The 23,155-nt window shown below is 38.2% G+C and overlaps 1 protein-coding gene across 6 annotated transcripts in view; it reads left to right on the forward strand.

Annotated features, from left to right (window-relative positions):
- TUT7 (terminal uridylyl transferase 7) overlaps positions 1-23,155 on the forward strand; it is a 42,409-nt gene continuing 19,254 nt past the window's right edge. For 2 of the 6 annotated variants that reach the window (XR_003555874.2, XM_013301801.3), the window contains exons 1-19: positions 825-3,149; positions 7,610-7,782; positions 8,321-8,437; positions 9,447-9,624; positions 10,060-10,148; positions 11,172-11,223; positions 12,998-13,067; positions 13,936-14,062; positions 14,786-14,905; positions 15,890-16,021; positions 16,765-16,945; positions 17,319-18,454; positions 18,580-18,730; positions 19,426-19,512; positions 20,363-20,463; positions 20,968-21,025; positions 21,713-21,816; positions 22,761-22,850; positions 22,942-23,055. Coding sequence is in view for 5 of the 6 variants with exons in the window: in XM_013301801.3 (XP_013157255.1) it covers positions 2,654-3,149; positions 7,610-7,782; positions 8,321-8,437; positions 9,447-9,624; positions 10,060-10,148; positions 11,172-11,223; positions 12,998-13,067; positions 13,936-14,062; positions 14,786-14,905; positions 15,890-16,021; positions 16,765-16,945; positions 17,319-18,454; positions 18,580-18,730; positions 19,426-19,512; positions 20,363-20,463; positions 20,968-21,025; positions 21,713-21,816; positions 22,761-22,850; positions 22,942-23,055 (3,576 nt within the window). In the remaining variant the exon portion in view is untranslated. Of the gene's footprint in view, positions 99-824; positions 3,150-6,559; positions 6,692-7,609; positions 7,783-8,320; positions 8,438-9,446; positions 9,625-10,059; positions 10,149-11,171; positions 11,224-12,997; positions 13,068-13,935; positions 14,063-14,785; positions 14,906-15,889; positions 16,022-16,764; positions 16,946-17,318; positions 18,455-18,579; positions 18,731-19,425; positions 19,513-20,362; positions 20,464-20,967; positions 21,026-21,712; positions 21,817-22,760; positions 22,851-22,941; positions 23,056-23,155 lie in introns of those variants that run through there. The other 4 variants (XM_055790278.1, XM_055790279.1, XM_055790281.1 and 1 more) reach the window with 4 other exon arrangements.

The following is a 23,155-nucleotide window of genomic DNA, read 5'->3' on the forward strand; positions in this document are numbered from 1 at the left end:
CGGAAGACCCGGGCGGATCGGCCGAGCGAAGGGATCGGAGTCGTTTCCGCCGCCGCACAATGGCCGGGTGACGGTGGCAGGCGGGCCTTCGGCAGCCGGTGAGTGCCCTTCTCTCGGCAGGTGGGGGCCAGGCGAGCCTGTCCCCGGCAGCCGGCGGCGCTCCCCGGCGTCCTCCCCCCTTCGCCTGGGCCTGGATCGCGGCCCGCCCGCTCCTGCGCCCGCGGGCTGTCGGGCTGCGCGGGGCGGGGGGCTGGTGTGCCGCAGTCCGGGCCGCGGCCCTGCAGCGGCCGCCTGGCTGCCCTTCCCTAGGCCGTTCCCTAGGGATAGTGCGGGGGGAGGCGGGAGCGGGGCGGGGGCCTCCGTCAGCCGGGGCGAGCGCCGAAGGAGGGGGCCGGGCGCTGCCGCGTGGGAGCAGGGCAGCCCCGGCCCGGGCAGCGCGTTTCCTGCGCGGCGGTGACGGAGGCGGGTGCCGTCACGCCGCCGCGGGGGTCCCGCCGGCGCGTTGGCCGGCGCTGCGGACCCTCGGGGTGCCGCAGGGCGCCGTGCGGGGTCCCGCCGCTGCCGCAGGCATTCCCCGCCAGGCAGAGCCCCCCGCCGCCGGGAGCCCCGCGGGGCGCCTGTCGCAGCCCGGGTGGTGGCGGGCCGGGGGCGCCGCGTCCGGGAGCGGCTCTGGAACGGGCTGGGCTTAGGCTGCTCTGAGACTCGGGTTTGACGAAGTTTCCCTCCTGGAATAGGAAGCAAGTTCACTCTGAGCGTTTGAAACTTCTTTCGGCTCGGCCGGAACGCTGCGGTGCCACGGCCGTGCGGCGTTCGGGCTCCTGAACTCGGTCTTCAGGACAGGAGCCCTGCCTGCTTTGTCACCCCTGCAAGAGCAGAAAACCTCTTCTCCTTAAGTGGGCCATAAACACCAAAAGCCTCAAGCCTATAGAAAGCAGCCACTGAGGTCCCCGAGGGTGCCTTTGGGGCTTGCAGAACTTTAAAAGAGATTTTAAGAAAATCAGGTAGCCTGTTTGCATATTCAAGGCAACAGAAGGGCATTTCCTGCAGTTTAAGTGCTTCTTGTAAATGCCCTACAGCCTTCACTGCACCCTTAAGCTCGGATATGCCTTTTGAAAGAGATAACCTTTTTGGGTTGGTTGTATGTGGCTGTATTTAGATCATACGATATTCAGTGTTGTGACCGCTGCTGCTTACTTGTGTTTAGCTGGATTCTTCCAGCTAACCCCCCCTTTCACAATCCACACGGGTTTATGCTAACATTGGAGTTACAGCTCCCTGGAAATGCTTTACACTACGAACATGGATGTGACTGGGGCAGGAGGGGCGCATTGGTACCCCAGATCTTTTGGAGAATAAGAGAATACTAAAATAGTTTGAAATACGAGTGCTTGATACTGAGTAACATGAGACCTCAGAATGCTGGTCTAAGTAAAACATTCGGAGTGCACTGGGAGTGCAGCATTGTTTCTTAATCATTGTATGATATTTGCCTGACAGACAGATTGCTACTCAGCTTTTACATCTCTATCTCTGATCACAATTTTCATTCTTAACAAGGTGAACGGTGTCTACTGTGCAGGAAGGGGAACATTCAGATGATGTAGAACGGTTTTGGGGCCATCCTTGTTATTGCTTCCTACATATTCTACATACTACAGAGTCCCCTCAGTCATTCTTTCAAAGCTTTCCTATACTGAGTGGAGACTCTGATGTGGACTTTGAATAGTTACTTGTCCTTATGCCCCGGTTTCAGCAGGCACAGAGTTAATTTTCTTCTTAGTAGCAGGCACGGTGCTGTGGTTTTGATTTGGTGTGAGAACAATGTTGATGGCACACGGATGGTTTTGGTTGTTGCTGGCTGATGTCTATACCAAGTCAAGGAGTTTTTGGTTTCTCAGGCCTTGCCAGCGAGAGGGCTGGAGGGGCACAAGAAGCTGGGAGGGGACACAGCTGACCCAAACTAGCCAAAGAGATATTCCACTCGATAGAACATAACATCATGCTAAGTATATAAACCGGGGCGAGCTGGCCAAGGCCAACCAATTGCTGCTTGAGGACTGGCTGAGCATTGACCAGCAGAAGGTGAACAAATTGTATTGTTCATCACTTGGTCTTTTCCCTTCTCCCCTTTGGATTTTTTTTCCTCTCCCCTTCTCCCTCCTTTTCATTACAGTTGTTGTTGTTACTATTATTATTATTATTGGGGTTTATTTATTTTCTTTTATTTCAATTATTAAACTGTTCTTGTCTGAACCCTCCAGTTTTATCTTTTCTAATTATTCTTCCCATCCCTTGGCAGGGGGTTGGGGGTGGGGGGGCAGTGGTGAGTGAGTGGCTGCATGGTACTAAGTTGCCATCTGGGGTTAAACTGCGACACCTTAATGTCCAAAAAAGACATAGGCTGTGTCTGCATTTTGTGATCCACCCATAGGTGTTAGACATTTTAAGAGAAGAAACCTAGCTGAGTTTGGTTGGAGCAAATTTTGCTTTCAACCAAGACTTGCTTGCCTTTATGGTATGCTGAACTAGGGCTTTGATTGTTGAGTTTTCCATAACAAACAATAACCAGTGTTTATCACTTGATGAATTTTAAAATACAACTTTTAAAGTTTTTAGTTTCTAGGTGGAATCGCTAAATTGAACAGCAATAACTATGGGAGAAGCTGCAAAACCTTGTTTTGCCAAACAAGGTAAAGAACAGGAAATTCCACATCAAGAAGAATTAAAAGGAAGTCCCTTGCAGAAAGTCTACCAAGTCATGGATGAATACGGAAATGGACGTAGCAATAAAAAGGATACTAGCCTGCAGAAGAAAAAGGGAACACCGGTTTATTGCGGAAACAGTACCAGGCGAGGGCTACATAGTTTTTTGAATAGCCCATATTCACTCAAAAACATGACTTGCAGTCAAGGGTCAAAGTCAAATGATACCCAAAGAGACCAAATGAAGAAGTGGGTATCTGATGACCATCATGGTACTTCTGACAGTTGGAGAGAGTACAAATCTGTTGCCTGGTTTCCTATGCATAGCAGGACAAGAAAGGACTCTTTGCATGAAGTTGAAGGTGCAGGAAACAGAAATGTAAGACGACAAGTTCAGGAAGACTTAATGAGTGAAGACGTGCCAGACACTCAGAAAGGAAACTCTGGTAATCAACATGCTTGGTTTTACGTAGCTGTCCAGTAAAGTAGCTTTATCTGTTACTGAAAAGTGAAATTTCAAGATTCACTGTTAAAGCAAAAAAAATCATTTTTGTTCTGTCCATATTGCAAACTATTGACTATACTGTAGCACTCTAAACAAGTTGTTACAGCAAATGATACAGAACTTGCTTTATAAATTTTGTTGCCTTTGTAAGTTAGTTTATGAGTGGTAGGAGTCAGTAGGTTTGCAACATCTGTGTAGTGTCCCTGTTTGCAGTTTTCTAGCTACAATTTGACTGAATATGTCAGGCTGGTAAGGGGTGTTTCAGTTAAGTTGATAACATGGTAAGATTTTTGAGTTGTGAGGTCTGTAACAACGTATCTTAATGAAGATTGAAAAGAATGCTCCATAGGTACTGCCAGAACTTAGTACTAGCAACAGTAATACAGCAGTACCACAAAACTAATTGTCCATGCATATTGAACTTCTCTATGGGCAATTGCTACTAATAATGAGACTAGAAGCCCTATGTATTGAAATGCAAGGGAGAACAGGCTAAAGGAGGATAAAGTGATCAGTGTCCTAAGATCTTCATTGCATGCGAGTACTAGAAGGAAATGTAAGTAGATCAAAGCAGAAAGAGGAAACTTTAAAGAAGAGAATAATTAGACAAACTAAGAAAGACTAAGGTGCAGATGAGGTGCTGCTAACATGGAACAACTGCCTGTTAACAAGAGGTCTGTCTTGTTTTAGTTCAGACTGAGGACCAAAGACAGTATTGCTCTGGCTACCCCCCAGCTGAGAAGTAAAGTTATTGCTGGTTGATGCCAGAAAATCCAGGAGTTAAATGTCCTTTCCCTTGATATTAGCTGTCACTAAAAAGGTAAACTGTGAGCAGGTGCCCAGTGTTTCTCACTGTTAGAAGTAAGTTGCACACTTAAGCTCAACCTCAGATGAGGAGAGAACAGAGTAGAATGCTTTTACAAGTTTTGTTCTTGAATTTGCTGGCTATAATGAACTTTTTTCTGTGAAACTTCAGGAACTCACTGAAGTAGGTTTTTTGGAACCACTGGCAAGCATACTTGCGAATTTATTCAGAAGTGAGCTACTGGCATATAGCAAAGGGCAAGTGCCTCTTAAAAATGGAATTAAAAAATGGTATGCAACTTTAATCTTGGGGAAACCATTCTCAAGCAAATAATGTAACCTGCTATAAGTATTTGAAAGGCAGCAAAGAGATAAGTAGCAGTAAACATAGTTTTATCAAGAAAAAAGTATGCCAAGTCCTTCTAAATAATTTCTTTAACATAGTGATCAATCCCCTGTAGACATGGGAGAAGCAGTTAGTAGATACTGCTAATAGTAGTACTGTAGTACTTTAGACACTGTTGTGTGACAGTTCTGTAAGTAAACTAGAGAAAAATTCTCTAGATAGAATTAATACAAGAGACTTGCAGAGATGATTAGATAATTATACTCAGAAAACGCTTACCAGAGATTTTGTCAAAATTATAGGAAGCATTGAGCAAGCATCTATGGGGATTCTGCTCTGTTCAATTCTACTGTTTGTTACACTGATGATGAGTGGACAGCATGGTTTTTAATTGTGTGCTCTTAAATTTTAAGATGCTATGGAGCTGGTAGGAATGGAATGCAGGAAAGCAGGAAGGTCAATTAATGTAACTTTGCACAATTGGAGAAATGACCTACGTATAGCATGAAATACAAAAGACACATGCAAATGCCATTGTTTAAGGAGGAATGTCAACTGTAAAAATAAAGAAGGAAAAGTTATTACAAAGTAGGATATCTGGCTTACAGCCTCATCTGTTGGAAAGATGCGTTGGGTCTGGCTAAGCCCCACAGCAGCCCTCAGTGCTGTGCTTGTGTCCATAGCTGTAAAGGCGGTGATAACACACCAGTGCTTTGGCTGCTGCTGAGCTGTGCTTGCACAGCATCAAGGCTGCCTCTCCAACCTCTACTACCACCACCAGCAGGCTGGGGGTGGGCAAGATCTTGGGGGGGACGCACAGCCAGGACAGCTGACCCAAAGTGAGCAATAGGATATTCCATACCATATGATGTCTGCTCAGATACAAAAGCTAAGAGAAAGGAGGAGGAAGGCAGGACATTCATTATTTACAATGTTTGTCTTCCAGAGCAACCACTATATAAGTGGCTAAACATGACCTGCTGATAAGTAGAGAATAACATCTTTTGTTTTCCTTTGCTTCTGCATGCACAATTTTTGCTGTTGCTTCATTAAACTACCTTTATCTTCACCCACCAAGCTGGGTTTTTTCCCCATCTTATTTTCTCACCACCCTGTTCTGCCGAGGAAGGGACCGATAGAGTGGCTTGGTGGTCACCTGGCATCCAGCCAAGATCAACCTACCACAGAGACACAAAGCAATGGGCCTAAAATTGAGCAAGAAAGGTTCAGATGAGGATTAAAGGGAAAGTTTTTAATGGTAAAGCTAGGGAAGTACTGGAGAGGTTGTCTAGGCAGCTCACGTAGTAGGTACCTGAAGGCCTGTAAGAACAGGTTGTGTGAGCATTGCTCAGGGCTGACCAAAGTTTATTTCATCCTGCTGCAAAGCACAGGTATGGCATAGCTTGCCTTCTTGAGGTCCCTTCAAAATCTCTAATTCTATGTTAAGTAGCAAACAATTACTGAAAATGTTTCTTTTAGCATTTCCTTTTACTTGAAATCGTCTGTGCAGTTGTCCCTTTCCTTTATGCCCTTTTACTGTAGCTCATAAGGAAGTTTACGGAATCTCCGAGACACTGATTTTTCTGCAGGAGCTTAAAATTTAACTTGCCTTTATTTAGTCATTAACCTATAATTAGATTGTCAGTGCTGTAAGTACTAAATATCGGAAGTATTGATTCACTTTGTAATTTTTAAGTTACTTAGTGTTAACAGAAATAATTGGTTAGTAGGTAGTTGTCACATGCTTTCCTACAAAGATATTCATTTAATACACACTTTTCTCCAAGTTCTATCTACACTGACCAGTAAAAATGTAGTCAAACAACTGTGGCTGGTTTTAGGATTTTGAACAGGATAGTGTGAAACATGGAAGGGATATGTAAAGCTCAGAAACTCAGACTTGTTTCTGCTCTTCAGAGCTTCCTTTGGAGTACTGTCCCTGCAACCTATTAAACCTTAGTGCTGTTTATTCCAGAATAAACTTGTGCTGCTGCTGAAAGAAATAGTAACATTCTTGTCCTGGTCCTGTTTATACCACCAGCACGTGCAGGTTGATCATTGAACTGGTTTCAACAACTGGTTGAAAATAGACAACCAGGTTGTTTCCCTTTGCCAATTACTAGAGACAAAAATAGTGGTCATGGAAAAGAAACTTTGTAAATGTATTTGGTAAAGCAGTTTTGATTTTTTTTTTTCCTAAGTGATTATTACAAATGAAAACATGCTATAATAAGGGGTTTGGAGCCTAAGGAAGTTGCATAAACTTTCTTGGAAGCAGGGAACTTTGGAAATTCTATGTATCTGGACATCCTGTATAGCTGTTCAGGTGAAAGGTAAGGTGTGACCTGAAGTAATGTGTGAAAATCTGTCCTGTGTATATTCATTCCTGAGGTGATTTTTACAGGTATTCTTTGGACCAGTAGCAATTTCTGCTTCAAAATGATGGCAGAGTAGAAGTGATATTTACATTAATTTGTTCCAGAACTGTTGCTGTAAACATGCAAGCTTTCTAAGCCTGTTTATTCTGCCAGTTTTACAGTTTTATTAAGCAATGTCTGAAGATACTTAACAAGTTCGTTATTTATTGACTTGTGTAGCCAATAGGGCTGGGTCTATTTAATAATGTGAAGGCAATACTGATCTATATTCTGATTTAATTGGAAGGCAAGTGACATTAACAGACAATTACTGCTGGTGATAATAAATTGTTCTGTGTCAGTTAAGATGTGGCAGTGCTACATCATAGTGCTGTTAGCTCTTACAAATCATTAAGATTGATCTACACTCACCAATTCTGTGATATTCATAGTGGTCTGTAGATCAGTTCACTTTCTAGCTTGTTCATCTACCTAAGCCTGACCAGGCATCCTGAAATCTTTGGATGTATTCTACCTGTTCGTTATAATGACATGCAGGTATGTCTCAACTAGGCAGTAAAACCTATTGCCTTTAGTTTTAAATTTTTGCCAAAAGAATTGTTTATCAAAGCTATCTAAATAACATCAATGCCTTCAATAGGACAGATTAGTGGTTTTTTTAGTAGTTTGAAACAAAGGTATTAGGTTATGACACAAGTACATGCTTTTGCTATTTTTAGACTTGCACAGAACAGATGATGAAACCATGCAGGAAAGATGATTTGTATCTTTAGGCTCCCACATTAGTGGAATGGTAATTAAAGAAAAAAAATCAAAATGCTGTGTGGTATCCTGAAGTTACTTGACATATTTGCTCTCATGACTCTTTATAAGAAATGAAGTTTAGGAAACCAAGAAGACTGAGAAGAACTAGAAAAGATGAGTGTGATCAAGATGAAGTGGATGGTCCAGTCATAGATGAATCTGTGCTGTCGGCAAAAGAACTTCTAGGGTTGCAGCAAGCTGAAGAACGATTGAAGCGAGACAGCATTTATAGACTGAAGAAGGTGCCACTGTCTTTACTTGTATAGACCTCTCCTTTTGTCTGTGAATACAATATAGAGGGTACACTTTGAGCAATTTCTGTAAGTAAGAAGTCCAGTTATAGAATTGACTTAATGTACAAAGTGGGTGCTGCTAATTGTCAAGAGAAGGCAGGTTATCCTTTGGAGTTTTTTTACTCTGGTAAATCTTAGTTTGGCAGCAATTTAAGCACAAGAAATGGCTGCTCCTTTAGTTAGCAGTATCATCAGATCACTAGATACTGAAGCAGTGAACCAAAAAAAAGTTTTATTGTATGTTTGTTCGGTTAATATATTCTTTCATGGGCACTGGGTATTTTTTACTGTAAAAGACAAGGCCTTGGGCTTGACTGACCCGATACAACCATTCTTCTGGCATTGTATTTGATATGTGAAGTTAGGAAAGCTAAAGTGAGTATTTCTAGATTTCAGAGTATTACGCATTCAACTTAGCAAAGGTATTGAATGAAATGAAGGTGATATCTTTCTGTATTTTAGAGGTTTTTTACTATCTTTATTTTAGCAGCCTCGAAGCTACCCATCAGCAAAATACACCTGCAAATTATGTGATGTTTTGATTGAGTCTGTGGCTTTTGCTCATAAGCATATTAAAGAGAAAAGACACAAGAAAAGCCTAAAGGTGAGTTAAGGACAAGAAAAAATATAAAATGCAGATTTATGAAACTGTCCTTACCCTACTAATAACAATGAAACTGCACTGCTTCTAAAATCATTACTCATTTAGTTTCTGCTGTGTTTGAATCTTATTAAAAATACCACTACTTGGTGATAGTGGTAGAAAGAGTAAACTCGTGACCAGGACTTTGCTTCACCCTCGGCTTCGGTATTTAATTTGTACTTGTTCATGCCTATTATTATTAAAAGAAGTCCTCATTTAAAGGATAACTCAGTAATATTCGGTTACTGTTGACTGAAGTATGATAAAAAATTTGTTCCAACTGACTCTTCTGTTTTGCTGTTCTGTAATTCTTGTAGACTAGTTGTGTATTCTTCTTAGAGTATATTTCATTGGCCTATTTCAACACTGAAGAGTTTTGATCAAGTCTAGAGCAATGAGGGGGTAGCAATAAGCAAATACAGTTGGTATAGCATATTAGAAATTATAATACATATGTTAGGGTAAAGATGTAAATTCAGAAATAGTGTAAAAGTTAAGAAGCTGTGCAGTATTACAGACTTGTTTATCTGTAAGGAAAATAGGTTTGTTTTGAACAATAACATGAAAATAACTTCCAGCATAATCTCAATTTTACTTTCTTGTTTTAATTAAATATCTTCTGTACCTTCTATTTAATCACCTTGAAGTGGACATAACTATTTGTCTTCTGTAGGTGTTCTGTTTCTTCCTCTTTAAATCCTGCTGTTTCCCAGTAAACAGATGATGAAAGAATTGGTGACTTTTTTTAATGTTCCAAATACATGTATATATATACACATTACTGAAGCCTCCTGGAATATCTGATTTTTTATACCTGTCACAATGTCATACTCGGTGTTCTTGCTTCGAATGACTTCCATTATCTGGAAAACCTGTGGTGGTGTTACTTGTGTTGAGTTGCAGGCATTAATTCTAGCACATTAAGCAACTCAAGAAAATCATTAAAACATCAGTCTTACTATCTTTAAAGGAAAAGCAAGAAGAACAGCTGCTGACTGCTCTGCCTCCTGCAACACCTTCCCAGATACAAGCGATTGGTGTTGCTATTGAAAATGTAGTGCAGGAGTTTGGCTTAAATAAGGAAGATCTAGAAGAAAGGCTCAGCATTAAAACAGTGATGGAAAATTTACTGCATCAGAAATTGCCAGGTATTATTTACAATTTGTTTTGGATGCTAGATATGCCAACTTCATGAGCTGTTTGGGGTTTTTTAAAGTGAAAATCTTGGCTAGCGAAGTTCTAAAACAGTGTATTTTGTTTCTAGTTTGTTGAATGACATGTGACAGTATAACCCTGTATCAGAGAATTAAATTACAATGGTGCTCATGACCCAAATGGACCTGTCGTAAAAGGTGAAGATGAACAGGACATGGGCATTTGACCTTCATGAAAGCCTTTACAAACAACAGCATGAAAGGCAGGATTTACTAACACAGTTCTGTGCTGTCAGAATACCCTTCTTCATTTCCTGTGGTTCTCAAAACTAGATGTAGGTTTAAGATCTAGTGACAATGGTGTGAAGTAGCTACTGCACATTTAAAATCAGGTATAGAGTAAATGCAGTATAATTCTTTTTGTTACAGAGTGCTCATTAAGATTGTATGGCTCCTCCTATAGCAGATTTGGTTTCAAAACTTCAGACATAAACATAGATATCCAGTTTCCTGCCAATGTAAGTAAGACCCTTTTATTAAGTAGGTCTAAATGGGTTTGAATGTTTGCAACTTTATGTAGATGATTGTTTAAATATAACTTGCAGTGTGGTGGTAGCACTTTTTATGAAAATGCATAAGGTAAAACAGAGCTAGCACATTAAAATGGTCTTAAAATAATATTCCTGGCTTCATACAGCAGTAGTGGTCAGGCAGTACAATACAGCTTTCTGTTTTATTGAATCTTTCTTCTGAAAAAAACACTCCAAACATCTGTATTCCTAGAAGTCCCATGAGGCAGGTCATTATTTAGCTTCTCTTATATCTGGAATAAATAGCACTTCCATGGTCTTGTTTCTGTATCGATATATGCACATTGGAGTTCGATTGCTAGGTTATTTTTCAGCCATGAACCCATCATGTCATTTCTATGTGAAGTAATTTAAAGTCTTGATTTGTATAGAAACAACTAGCATAACAACTTTGTGCTTGAACATGGAAAAGAAAGACTGTGAAGAAATTTTGATTCCGTACTCTAACTTATTCCTGCTGTAGTTGAATTGGCAGTCTTAGTTAGAATTTTGCATTTCCTCTAAGAAACAAAGATGGCAATGTTGCAGAGAAAAAAAGAATTATTCAAGTGCATATAACTTAGCAAAGCTATGATTCCAATCTTTGACATAAGGTAGATCCACTGTCAGAAGGCAGTCATATTTAAGCACAGTGAAACAGTATTTATGGTGGTGTGTTTTTCTCACAACAAAGTCTGTGATAGAGGTAAAAATAGCGTTACTTACAATTACTTCAGGATTTTATGTTTTTCTTAAAAATAAGCAGTTTGTGTTTCTTTTGATACAATTTAGGGATAGCCAAGGACTAAGAAGTTTTTTCTCAGATGCTGTAACTTTGTTTCCTTCTTGCTGCCTTCTCTGGAAGACAACAAAAGTGGCCTAATGGACGATGTTTTAAATTGTATTGTTTTTAATTGTGGGAAATCACCACTTTGACAGCTATGAAAACAGCTTTATTACTTGTATTGACAGATGACTCAACCAGATGTTCTCCTGCTTGTGCAAGAAAGTCTCCAGAACAGTGGTAAGAAAAAGTTGCTGCTTTCTCGATTGCATTAAACTGTTACTGCTTAGTATTGTTGAATTCCAACTCTGAACAGGTAAACCACATGCTCTTCTTTTTTTAGAAAGAAGTCAGACTTAAAAATACTGCAGGAAATAATACATTGACAGAACTATTTGATATTCAGTTTTATGATTATTGAAGTCCCATCATTTGTGTTGATATGAGAAATTCCTATTGGAAGGTTTTCTTCTACATTATAAGTGAAGATGTCATTAAACTTAAGGTAGACTGTGCTGCCTTTCTTCCCCAAGACTACTCTATTAGCTATGTATAGTACAGAAAGTAGCCTAAGTTCTTCTAACGTGATCAGAAACTTGGTAACATACTGTCAGGTTGTGGTCTCTCTTTGTATAATTATGGGCACATGCCCGTTAGTACAGTGAGACCATGTACAGATGGCTGCACACAGACACATGGGTTTTTTTCAGGTAATGAATACAACTCTATGCATTAATACAGGCAAGTAAAGTTTAAGACCTTTAAAAAAGAATGCACTTAAACAAATTCAATCACGTGCAGGCAAAAAAAATGAAAAGATGGAAAGCAAACTCTGTCTTTTTAAATGCAGATTGCAAAAAAATAGCTTTATTACTCTCTTGCCTTGCTTTATGCCTGCAGTTGGGAAATCAGACTGTATGGTTCCAAACGTGTATATAAAACGTGCATATATTTACTGACCTACATTTTTCTCATTGCCACCCCCACACCCATTGTATGTGCTGCTTCTGCTCTGGTCAAATGACCATTATTGTCTTTGAGAATGGGGTTATTGTTCAACCAGACTAGGAGAATGAAGACCCAGATCCCATAAGAAGTTAGGATCGCTAACATGTCTTGAAAGCAAGCAATTAACATTTAATGCAAAGCCTTTTTCTGTGTGTCAGAAGATAAAGGCACAGAGCATTAGGTGTTTGAGGTACCCCAGTGGTAGAAACAAGATGTTTTTCAAAGTAGCAAAGTGTTCAGCTGGTTAGGTAACATCAAGAAGACCTTGTCATTTCAGGATTTCTGACTTGAATATCTAAAATTGTTTCATAGTTTCCTTTCTACCTGGCTGAGTGAAACAATAAGGCCTCAAAAAAAAAAAAAGGCCAGTTTGGATCAGTAAACTTCGTTTGGCGAAGACTGCAGTGGCATCTCTACTTTTTAGAGTTAAGATAAAAATGTAGCTGAATTGTATTTGGAATACTATATAAAGAGTAAGAGGAAAATATAAAAAATTAAGCATCGCAAGAAGACATTACATTGTGCCAGTAAGCCTGTTCTGTGCTTACACAGAGCATTTTTAGATTGCCAGGGAAAATAAACTTCGATATTTTCTTTATGTGTAGTACTGACATAACGTTCTGTGTCTTTCATCTCTTACACTAATTTTTTTTTTTATAGATGTTATTGGTCTGTCTGTATGCCTGGATTACTGAAGCCAGCACTTCAACAAAATATACCTACTTAATTATACATACAGTGTATATGAATTTTGAGAAGTTCCTTTTTTCTCGAGTATTTTCTTACCAGTGCTTATCATAGAGTATAGACCATACTCATCACATGAAAAACTTGTTTTAAAAGTGACAGGATTAATTTATCAGATGTACTGTTATTTGTCTCAAAATTAGTCATTATATTAAGAAGTTGAGGTTCTAGCTATACTTCTCTAGTTGCATCCAGTTCAACATATTTTTTGTCACCACCATGCTTAACGTGGCTTCTTCTTTTTCTTTCTCCCACCTAGAATCCTTTACGGAAGTTGATGCAGATTTCCATGCTAGAATACCAGTGGTGGTGTGCAGAGAAAAGCAAAGGTCTCGGTTGTCACTTTGTGTGTTCTAATAGTATATAGCAATGTAAATTATATGTACCAGCATCAGAAAAATGACGTTTCTGTACTAAATTATTACATATCCATGGATCTTGAAACAAACTAACTCATGGGCAAGTCATTCCTAGCCTAGAATAAGAGGGTAAGGGTTGTTCTGTCCTCAGCTGTGTATTTCTCAATCCCTTCGACCATTATGGCTTCCAGCATGTACCCTTACCCACCCTTCCATTTGGGATAACTGCTTAATGCAGAAACTTTCCTTCCTTATAGGTAGTGTAGATACCATATTAAATTATGGATTTCTGTAAGGGCAAGATCAGCTTGCTTAGCGTCACTAGTATTTTGAGAACAAATGAAAGATGTTTTATTTTGCCCATTTAATGGATATCACTTAAGATAAATGAAAAATTCTATAAGCAGCCAGTGATACAGAAAACTTACCAGTTATTTGCTGCTACCTGGATCATTCAGTATTTGAAAATATTTCTTGTGTTGTGGAAACAGCATAGAAACTAGTTTTCTTATGGGAATGGTATGGGAAGATGGTTTTGATTCATGAAGGAAGTTGGTACTATAACTTTTTTAGTTCAGTGAATTAATGTGGTTAGAAACAAATACTTAAATTGTATTTGGAAACACTTTTACAGAGAATTATGATGCCTATCTTTTAAACCTAACCATAAATAAAATTGGTTTTCCACTCTTCTTTTAATGTAGATACGGTATCTTTGAGAGGCTGTTAAGTCTTTCCTTACAGCCTTCTGCTACACAGTTTTGTGAGATGTTACCTGACCTATGGCTGTTCTTACAAAACCTTCAAGATCTTTTACTTTGTTCTTTTTGGGTTTTAGTGGCCTTATTTGTAAAGTGAGTGCAAGGAATGAGAATGCTTGTCTGACAACAAACCATTTGGCTACACTTGGAAAACTGGAACCTACTGTAGTACCTTTAGTGGTTGCCTTCAGGTACTGGGCAAAGGTAAGTCTCATTTGGATTCCCCCAGCTTTAAGTAAATATTGAATCAACATTGATATTATGCTGGTAAGACTGTAGGTGTGGTTTAGGAAAAGTTGGAAAAAGGATATATAATCTTTTTTATAACTTGTAAATTTTATAAGTGATACAACTATCATTTGTGTTTTAAAAAGTTCCACTGAACTTCAGAAGTGGAATTTTGAGCTTCAGCCAGTGTTGTGCAGACCATAACTATCCTGCTCTGTTACCAAACAAGTCAGAGGGATGTATGTGAAATGGAATTACCAGTTTCCTGTAAACTTAATCAATCATGAAAAACATGAAAGGAAAAAGCTGCTTTGTTGCTATATGTAGATGAAAACTCTTGCAAATTGAAATAGCTTGCTTCAAAACTTTGTGTGCCTGCAATTAAAATAGGATTTGAGAAAAAGATTGAAAAACTTTTTACTTTTATTATAGCTATGTAAAATGAGTTGTCATTCTTTGCAAATGTGCTGTATGCTCTCTGCATCCTATGGTTCTTACACTGAAAATGCTATGGTAGTAACATCAGTCCAATAAATACACAAGCCTTCACAAAAAAGTCCATCTCATAAGAACTTAAAGATGTCTGAGTTTCTGTACTTAATATGACAGACTTCTGAACAGTAATGAAAAGAGTATTTTTCACAGTATCACTTGAAACCTTAATGACTTATTGACCTTAATGACACATTATTTTTACAGTTGTGCTGTGTTGATCGTCCTGAAGAGGGAGGCTTGTCACCTTATGTGTTTGCTTTAATGGTTATTTTCTTCCTACAACAGAGGAAAGAGCCTTTTCTACCTGTCTATTTGGGATCATGGGTATGTATTAATACACTGAATAGTATGAATGAGAGGACCAATCACTTGTGGTGTGTAACCTGTCAGCTTCTTGCTATTCTGAGCAAGCCATAAGCCAGACATTTCTGCAGGAATTCAGAAAGGAGCAATGCAGCCACACTACACCTAATGTTTGTATGCTTGGCTGTAAGCATGTGACTCACAGTCCTAGTCCTGGAATTAAGTGCTCTGTTGCCCCTTTTGTGAGTAAGGAGAGCTGGGCATTAAGTAAGGCATTTCATAGCAATGTACTTCGTCATTTCTTCAGCCTTTTTTTCAGGGTTATGAGAACTGTGAATTCACATATTACATCCTAAAACAACATCTTGGATTTTAACATCTAATTCTTCAAAATGTAGACCATAGTTGGGGAGCACACTGGTGTGATATCTGCCAGAAGTATCAGACTAGGGGTTTAGCGCATGTATTTCTTGGGTGTAGAAGCTGAAATGCATCTTAATATCAGAAACTGTATTACAGGCACAAATCCAGAACCCAGTTCTCTAGGACATCGTTCAGGTGTTATATTCATGATGCCCGTTTTTCTTCTTAGTCACCTATTATATTTAGTGTGCATGTTCCAGTTTCCATAACCAATTACATGGGCCTTGCAGTTAATAATTTCCTTCAGTATGTGACTGACTCATTCCCAAAGCCTCTCCACACTCTGCACTGAATGAGAGAAATGCCCTATACTACTATATGGCTGTATAATTAAAAAATACACATTTATGCTTGTGTTATGTGCAAAGACAAGGTTCAATACATATGAACACCCTTCGAGAAGCACTAAACTCCTGAAAGCTTTTTGTAAAGAAGAATAGGAAGAAGAGAGAAGCAGATTAGGGCATATTCTAGGCCTGGAACAGCTATTTTTGAACTCAGTAGTAATTTGGCCTACTACTATGGTGGGGGTGAGATTTAAAGTTCACATGATGTTTAGCTGTATGTTTCTGTTTCCTTTAGATTGGAGGATTCTCATTAAACAAATTAACTAATTTCCAGCTGAAAGAAGTTGAGAATGATTCTGTGGTTTGGGAGCATAACCCAACTGATGATCCTGATTTGCCACAAGAAACTTACCCTAGAAGGGGCAAGGTCTGAACTATTTAATTTACTTCTGTAGTAGTCTAGCAATCATTGCTGTTCTTGAAAAAAGAATCTTCTTCTACTTTAGTTTTGTGTTTGTTGCAAAACCGTGAGCTGAACGGAGAGATTGCATGACCGCTTGATACAAGGTTTACTATGCTTACATCTTGATGCTAAGATGCTAGCAGGAGACATTTCCAAATTTTTTATAAGATCCTGGGTTTAAATCTGTTAGAAGAGAATATAGCTTATAGACTTGAAGCAATTTTATCTCTGAATAAAGCTAAGCATATGAGAAATATTTCCTCTTAGCTTTGAACTGTTCTTACAAATTATTTTATAACAAATTGGCAAGAAACATACTATTATATGATTGCATATTATTATGACAGTTAACAATACTTACTGGGTTCTGCTAAAAAATAGGCTATATCACCTCTTCTGTCCCTTTAGATTAGATGTGATATTTTCTTGGAAATTTATAAACTATGGCACAAAGACTTAATTAAGCAGTTCTTATTAATCATTGTTTCTGTACATTACCATTGCTGCAGTCTTTCATTTTGAATTTTTATAATCTGAGTTGATACTATCTCTTCCAACTTCTTAATTGCAGTTTTTATTGCAATTGCGAGACTATAGAAGCAACTATATATTTTGTAATATTACACTACAGGTGAAATATGAGGAAGTGCAACAGCTAAACACCTGTGCATTAAATACTATTTCATCCTTTCTTCTGCAATTGACAGGTTCCCTTAGTGTTTGGTTCAGGACAGCAGTGTTCAGCACCTGCTGGTCAGCTATGGCTAGAACTACTTCGTTTCTATGCCTTGGAGTTCAATATGGCTGATTTGGTTATTAGCATACGACTCAAAGAAACAGTGTCTCGTGAATTGAAGGACTGGCCTAAAAAGCGCATTGCTGTAGAAGGTATATATATCAGCAAACTTCAAAGAACTCTTACTTCAGTTTTCTAGGGTACTGTCTTGGCTATTGGCATTGGGTGTAATAACTACTATGGAATTTTTCAATATTGGACTTGATTCCAAATAATATAGTAGAATATGTTTTGAAAAAAAATATCAATTTAAGTAATATTTCTCTTGGGTATTTTTTTAGTGTTATCAAAAGCAATTAAATGGATTTAAAAATAGTCTTCAGTGCAATTAATAGATATTATGTCCCTACACAATGTTTTAGAGTAACTAACAGTAGTATATTCAAATTTTGTAAGAATGTTAAGTGTATTTTTTTTAAAAAAAGTTAACTGCTGCACTGCTGGCTCACTTCTTCTTTCTACTAGACCCATATTCAGTCAAAAGGAATGTGGCAAGAACTCTGAACAGCCAGCTAGTGTATGAGTATATTCTTCACTGCCTGAGAGCAACTTACAAGTACTTTGCCTTGCCTCACAAAAAAAGTGCAAAATTGAGCAAGAAGTCCCCTCCAAATGCCGGTGAGGAGAAATCCCAAATGCTAGACCATGGAAAAAATGCTGTAAAGCATGAAAATTCTGAGTTGCAGAACTTGGATGGTAGAACAAACACAGCAGTAGTGGAAGACTGCATAACAGAGACCACAAGTATGACCCAGGTACATACAGCTGGTCCTTCAAAACTATGTGATGGCTCAGAATGTCTCACAGAAGAAGAACTGGCTGTTGATATAAGTCATTTGGGAATTGCCCATGAAGATTCAGACTGTATAATTGAGGAATTTATTTCTGGAGATAATGAGGATTTTAAACCAATTTGTGAAGAGTCAGAGAGTGGAAATGAAGAGGAGGAAGAGGAGGAAGATGACCATGAACACCAAAAAAGATGGACTAGTATCTTGGCTAGTGAGCATGGAATAGGTGAAGACAGTGATAGTGGAGATCTCCCTGTCACAGTGAGTGAGCATGACATAGAGACATGTAGCACTTCAGATTTAGAAGGTTTTCAAAATTCTGCACTTACAGAGAGTGATGAGTTTGGCTTAGAGTGCAGTGGTATAATGGATGACAAGATTGACATTGATGAGGAGAGCACTGAAGGTACTGATGAACTGGATGAATCCCCAGAGAAATTCCAACGTTCAGCACAGACACAAATATCCCAGATGATTAACTGGGATAAAAAGGAGGAAGAGGAAGGAGAACCAAGTCATCTAAACCAGAGAGAATGTGGTATTATGATAAGAGCTGGAGATGAACTGGGTGACACATACACTGGATCTGGAGACGATGATGCACTGTCAGAGGAGGAAGATTTTTCCATCCTAAATAAATATGAGAACAAACATTTCAAAAAAAATGTGGACGGACCTCTGAGGATCCATTTGAGTCAAGAAGATCTTACTGAGAAGGGAAGCCTTTTTGAAGAGAACACAGTGATAGAGCAGTGCTTAGAATCTGAACTTTTTTATGAATTCAGTAAATCAGCTTTTACAAAGGGCAAGGTAAGCAAGCTGTATCAGAACATAATCATACTGCTTTCATTCTGTTATCAGTTCTATGAAAGTGTTGCTCAAACTCATTTAAGTATTATAGTTTTTAAAACCAGTCTTGCTTTGTGTCCATTCAGTCTCCTACAGTTGTATGTACCTTGTGCAAACGGGAAGGTCATTTAAAGAGGGATTGTCCAGAAGACCTGAAAAAAATTGAGCTTGACCCACTGCCAGCACTGACACCCAAATTTTCAGTTATTCTAGATCAAGTTTGTGTCCAATGTTACCGTAAGTTGTTTTTTTTTTCTTTGACTATTTTGCGGTAGAAAAAGAATTGCAAAAAATAGTTAAATAAACACAGGCTTATGGTGTTAAAAAGGGGGGTGGTTTATTTGGTACACTGCATCCAACTCTTAGATACAATTCCAAGATTTATATGGGCTTTAATAGGACTGAGTAGCTTGTACCTAGAGAAGTACAAAATGCTTAGGCTTATCTTCCACATAGTGTCTGTCTGATTACTTATTTAGGCATCTTAATATACTTTCTAAGAGTTTAATTTTGGGTGGGCTTTTTGACTGATTTTCGTATTTCTACCTACTTTGAATTTTGTTACTGTTCCTTACCTTGTAAACAAAGACTTCAGGGCTCTAGAAAAAATGGCGTCAAAATACTGTTTGGTAACACTTCTCCACTTTTGCTCTTTTCAGAGTGACCCTCCTTTCTTTCTCACCATTTCTGACCAGACAAAATGCATTATTTGTCTAATTAATGTTTTTCTTTGAACAGGTATTTCTCTTCTACTTCCTCCTTGCTCTCTTGCCTTCACATGTGAATCTTCTCTTGCTTTTTATCTTCTCTCCCTGCCCCCCACCCCACCCCCCTGCTGTAAACCCCTCACTTTTCTAATTTGAATCTTTGCTGTTGACTCTTCCTGCAGATCAGTTTGCCTAATTTTTTATGTCGTCTGGTTTTTTTTTAAGATGATTTTGCTACAAATATTGTAGAAGACGAGGCTCGGGAATTTATAAGGCAAAACTTGGAAAACTTCATTAGACAGTATTTCCCAGGTAACTAGGCAGTTCTGGCTTTACATTTATACTTTGGTGTGCTCATACTTGAGTATTGTCCAAGAAAATTTATCATACCAGCATAATAAACACTTGAGTTTTGAACATTTAGCATATATTGTTGCTCAGCATTGCTATACTTCATTAATTAATTTCTATTTTAAGTCTTTTAAGGCTTTGGTGTAAGTCTTTTTTTACTTATTCATATATACAGCACAGTAGGAAGGAACAGTGGCAAGTTAAGGAGAAAACAATCAAAGTAGTAGTGGAATGGGTTTTTAATTGTTATTTTAGCCTTATTCATTAGCCATACTTTTTGTTGTTGTAAATGCTCTTACAAACAACAAATTTTGCTTAGTCATTCTTACTGAAACTTAATGGGTTTGGAATATTTTAAAATACAGGCATAACATCTCATGTCTCTGCAGAACCTAGCTATTTGAATGTTTTTTTCCTGTTTCTGGAGTTCTTAGCTGTAACACCTGGACTTCAGTGCATAGGCTTTTGAAATTAGCAAAAGAGTTGTTGGGGCAGATATCCCTTATACTGAAAATCTCTGTAGAGAGCAGTCTTTTTTTTTTTTTTAAATCAGATTTCAGCTCAGACCTGCATGCTGATGATTTATTTACTGGAAAACCCAAGTTGTATATGGATCTGTCAAACTGCTCATTTGAACCAATACAAGTAGAGCTTCTTTCCTTGTCAGAAAAGTTGATAAGAAAGTAAGTTTAGATGTACCATAGAAAGATAGTAATGTTTTCAAGCCTGTATTAAAAGACATGCAGTAGTTTGAAGCTACATACAATTTGAGATTCTGTGATAGTGTTATAACCCATCACATCTTTTACAGGAACCAAGCTGAATTTGTTTGGGTCTTCAAAAAATGGTTTTGGCTTCAAACAAAGTGACCTTGATATCTGTATGACGATAGATAGGCTGGAAACTGCTGAGGTAGATTGAAAAGATTTTTTTTTTTTTAAATAAATTAAAAATGTTATGGTTACATTGTGTATATAGTGTAACATCTATTATTTTATAAACACAAATAGGTGCCACAAAGGCAGATTATTTTAGGGGGTTTTGCTGTTTTAGGCATGAGTTTAAGAACTGCTCTCAGTAGCCATTTTTGTTCTGAGTTTTGCACTGCCATTACTTCTAGCATTGGCTGTGCAGATAAATAGCATGCTTTGTAGCATAAACAACTAGGAATGGGGGACAGTGGAAAAGGACACCAATCTCCTTTCATGCCTAGTATAAACTTTCTAAAAGCCTATGTTAAGATACTACCTAGTGTTGATTTTACAAGTGCTATGTGAATACCAGAAATTGTTTCAAAATAATTCTGTGTAATATGAAAACCGATTATACAGCTTTAAGCTTAATGGCAAGTCATAAAAGGTTTGCCTAAAACACTTAGAGTAGATACAACTTTCAACTTTTTTTTTAATGTCTTAGGGACTTGACTGCATCAGAATCATTGAAGATTTAGCAAAAATTCTCAAGAAGCAGTCAGGTAACTCTTGAAAATTAAAAGAAGCGGTTCTGTTTATGTGACTTCACTTGCTGTAGTGAGAATGATCTAGGGCACTGTAGATGAAAATCATTAAGATTAAACTGTACTGAAGAGCTTAATGCAAGAGTGATTTATATGTTGTGAACATGTGGATTTATTTTTCTTTGCATATGTGGGTTTATGAGGTTATAATATTACAGGATCACATCTGAATTGGACAGATAGAATATTTATAACCTACATGCATAAGAACAAATCTTAAGTTAAACATTGACGCTTCAAGTTAGTAGTTATGCTGTTTTTCTATGTTCAGTGCCCAATAAATTCATATAAAAGATAGACTGATTCAAATTTGCAATGGAAAATTACAATTTTATAGTGCTTGTTTTGGTGTCTCACATGAATTTAATATAATTGGAGTGAACTATCAAAGACCTCTTAAGCTTATTTCCTGTGACATTTAGACTGATCTTTGTTTTATTGGGGGGGCTAAATGTATGTTTGTATATATTATGTTTAGCAGATTCAACATGTTTGATAAATGCCTAAAATCAATAATGAAGTACAATTTTGGTATCAACTAAGATTTTATTTTGTAGCCTTTTTACTACAGTCTGGGTTTATCTGTAGGGCATTTGATAGTCACGACTGTTTGCAGTCATTCAGTAATCAAACATTTCATCCTAGGTTTAAGAAATATCTTGCCTATAACAACTGCTAAAGTCCCAATTGTCAAATTTTTCCATGTCAGAAGTGGTCTTGAAGTAGACATCAGTTTATATAATACTCTGGTAAGGTTATCTCCTTTTTTTATTTTTTTGTTAACAGAGAAATGTGGGTCTGCTTCTTGAGATTGAAGTGATTGTTTTGTTGAGGTTCAATAATCAATTGTTTCCAATTACCTTTTTTTTAATTTGACTATGAGTGGAGTCAGTTGCACAATTGTGACTTTAGAGTTGTCACTTCCCTAAGAATATATATTGTTCCTCAGTAATAGTAAGAAATAGTGGTTTAGGTGTTTTAAGTCTCTTTGTAAATGAGAGAGACAAAATAGAACTTCAGCTTTCCCACACTCCACTTGCCATCACAGCTCTTGCTTAGCACTGAGACCTAGAATAGTGATTTTGAGCTCAGCTTGCCTGAACTGGAACATGTACAAAAAAACCCCACAAGTTCTTGGCTAAATATTTTAAAAACAAGTTTAGGGTTTTTTTTTAATGTCTCTGAACTTCAAAAGCCAGTTCCTTGGAACACCTAAGGAAAGTAAGTTTTAGAGCCAAGTAATCCTGAAGTTCTTGTATGAGCTCAATGGGAGTCTAGAAGAAGACACCTCAACCACTAAGCAAGTCTGAAAGTTTTTCTCTTCAAGTTATGCATCCGTGCGAGTCAGTTGATAGGTCTCAACATTTCTGGGCTGAAATCTCTTAGTTATATGACCAAATATTTAAAAAATGCAGTATAAGATAATGCGTCCCTTGCGGAAGTACTGTTCTGTGAAGGCTGCTTGTAACACTTCTTCACAGATTAAGGATGTTGATCAGGTTTTTAACAGAGCAGGTGATAACCAACCTCATTTGCTAAATGCTTCCTTTCTCAGTATACATTCTACTATGCAGGACTTCACTTCTGCATTTCTAAGCACACAGCTAGAGGTTTTTGGTTTTCACGTTTTCAGATTATTCCTTCATTACTTCAGAGCTCTTGTATCTTCAGTGTGACTTCCTTATTTTTATAGGCCTTGCATAACACAAGACTCCTGTCGTCATATGCAGCCATTGATCCTAGAGTGAAATACCTGTGTTACACAATGAAAGTCTTTACGAAGGTAAGTATATCTCAGATGTTCTAGAAGTAGTAGTGCCTGCAGCAAGGCATGATAACCATAAAAGATACAAACGGAGTGTTTCTTTTTCTAGATATGTGACATTGGGGATGCATCTCGAGGTAGCCTTTCTTCTTATGCATATACTCTTATGGTGCTTTATTTTCTTCAACAGAGAAATCCACCTGTCATCCCTGTTCTTCAAGAGGTACAGTATGTTGAGAAACAAGTTATCTGTACACAGTATTGACCAGAATGTCAGTGCTGAATCTGAAGGGCTCTTGTAATGACTTTAATATTATGCTTTT

This window comes from Falco peregrinus, chromosome Z (assembly GCF_023634155.1).
Source record: "Falco peregrinus isolate bFalPer1 chromosome Z, bFalPer1.pri, whole genome shotgun sequence".
In the NCBI taxonomy this organism is placed as follows: Eukaryota; Metazoa; Chordata; class Aves; order Falconiformes; family Falconidae; genus Falco; species Falco peregrinus.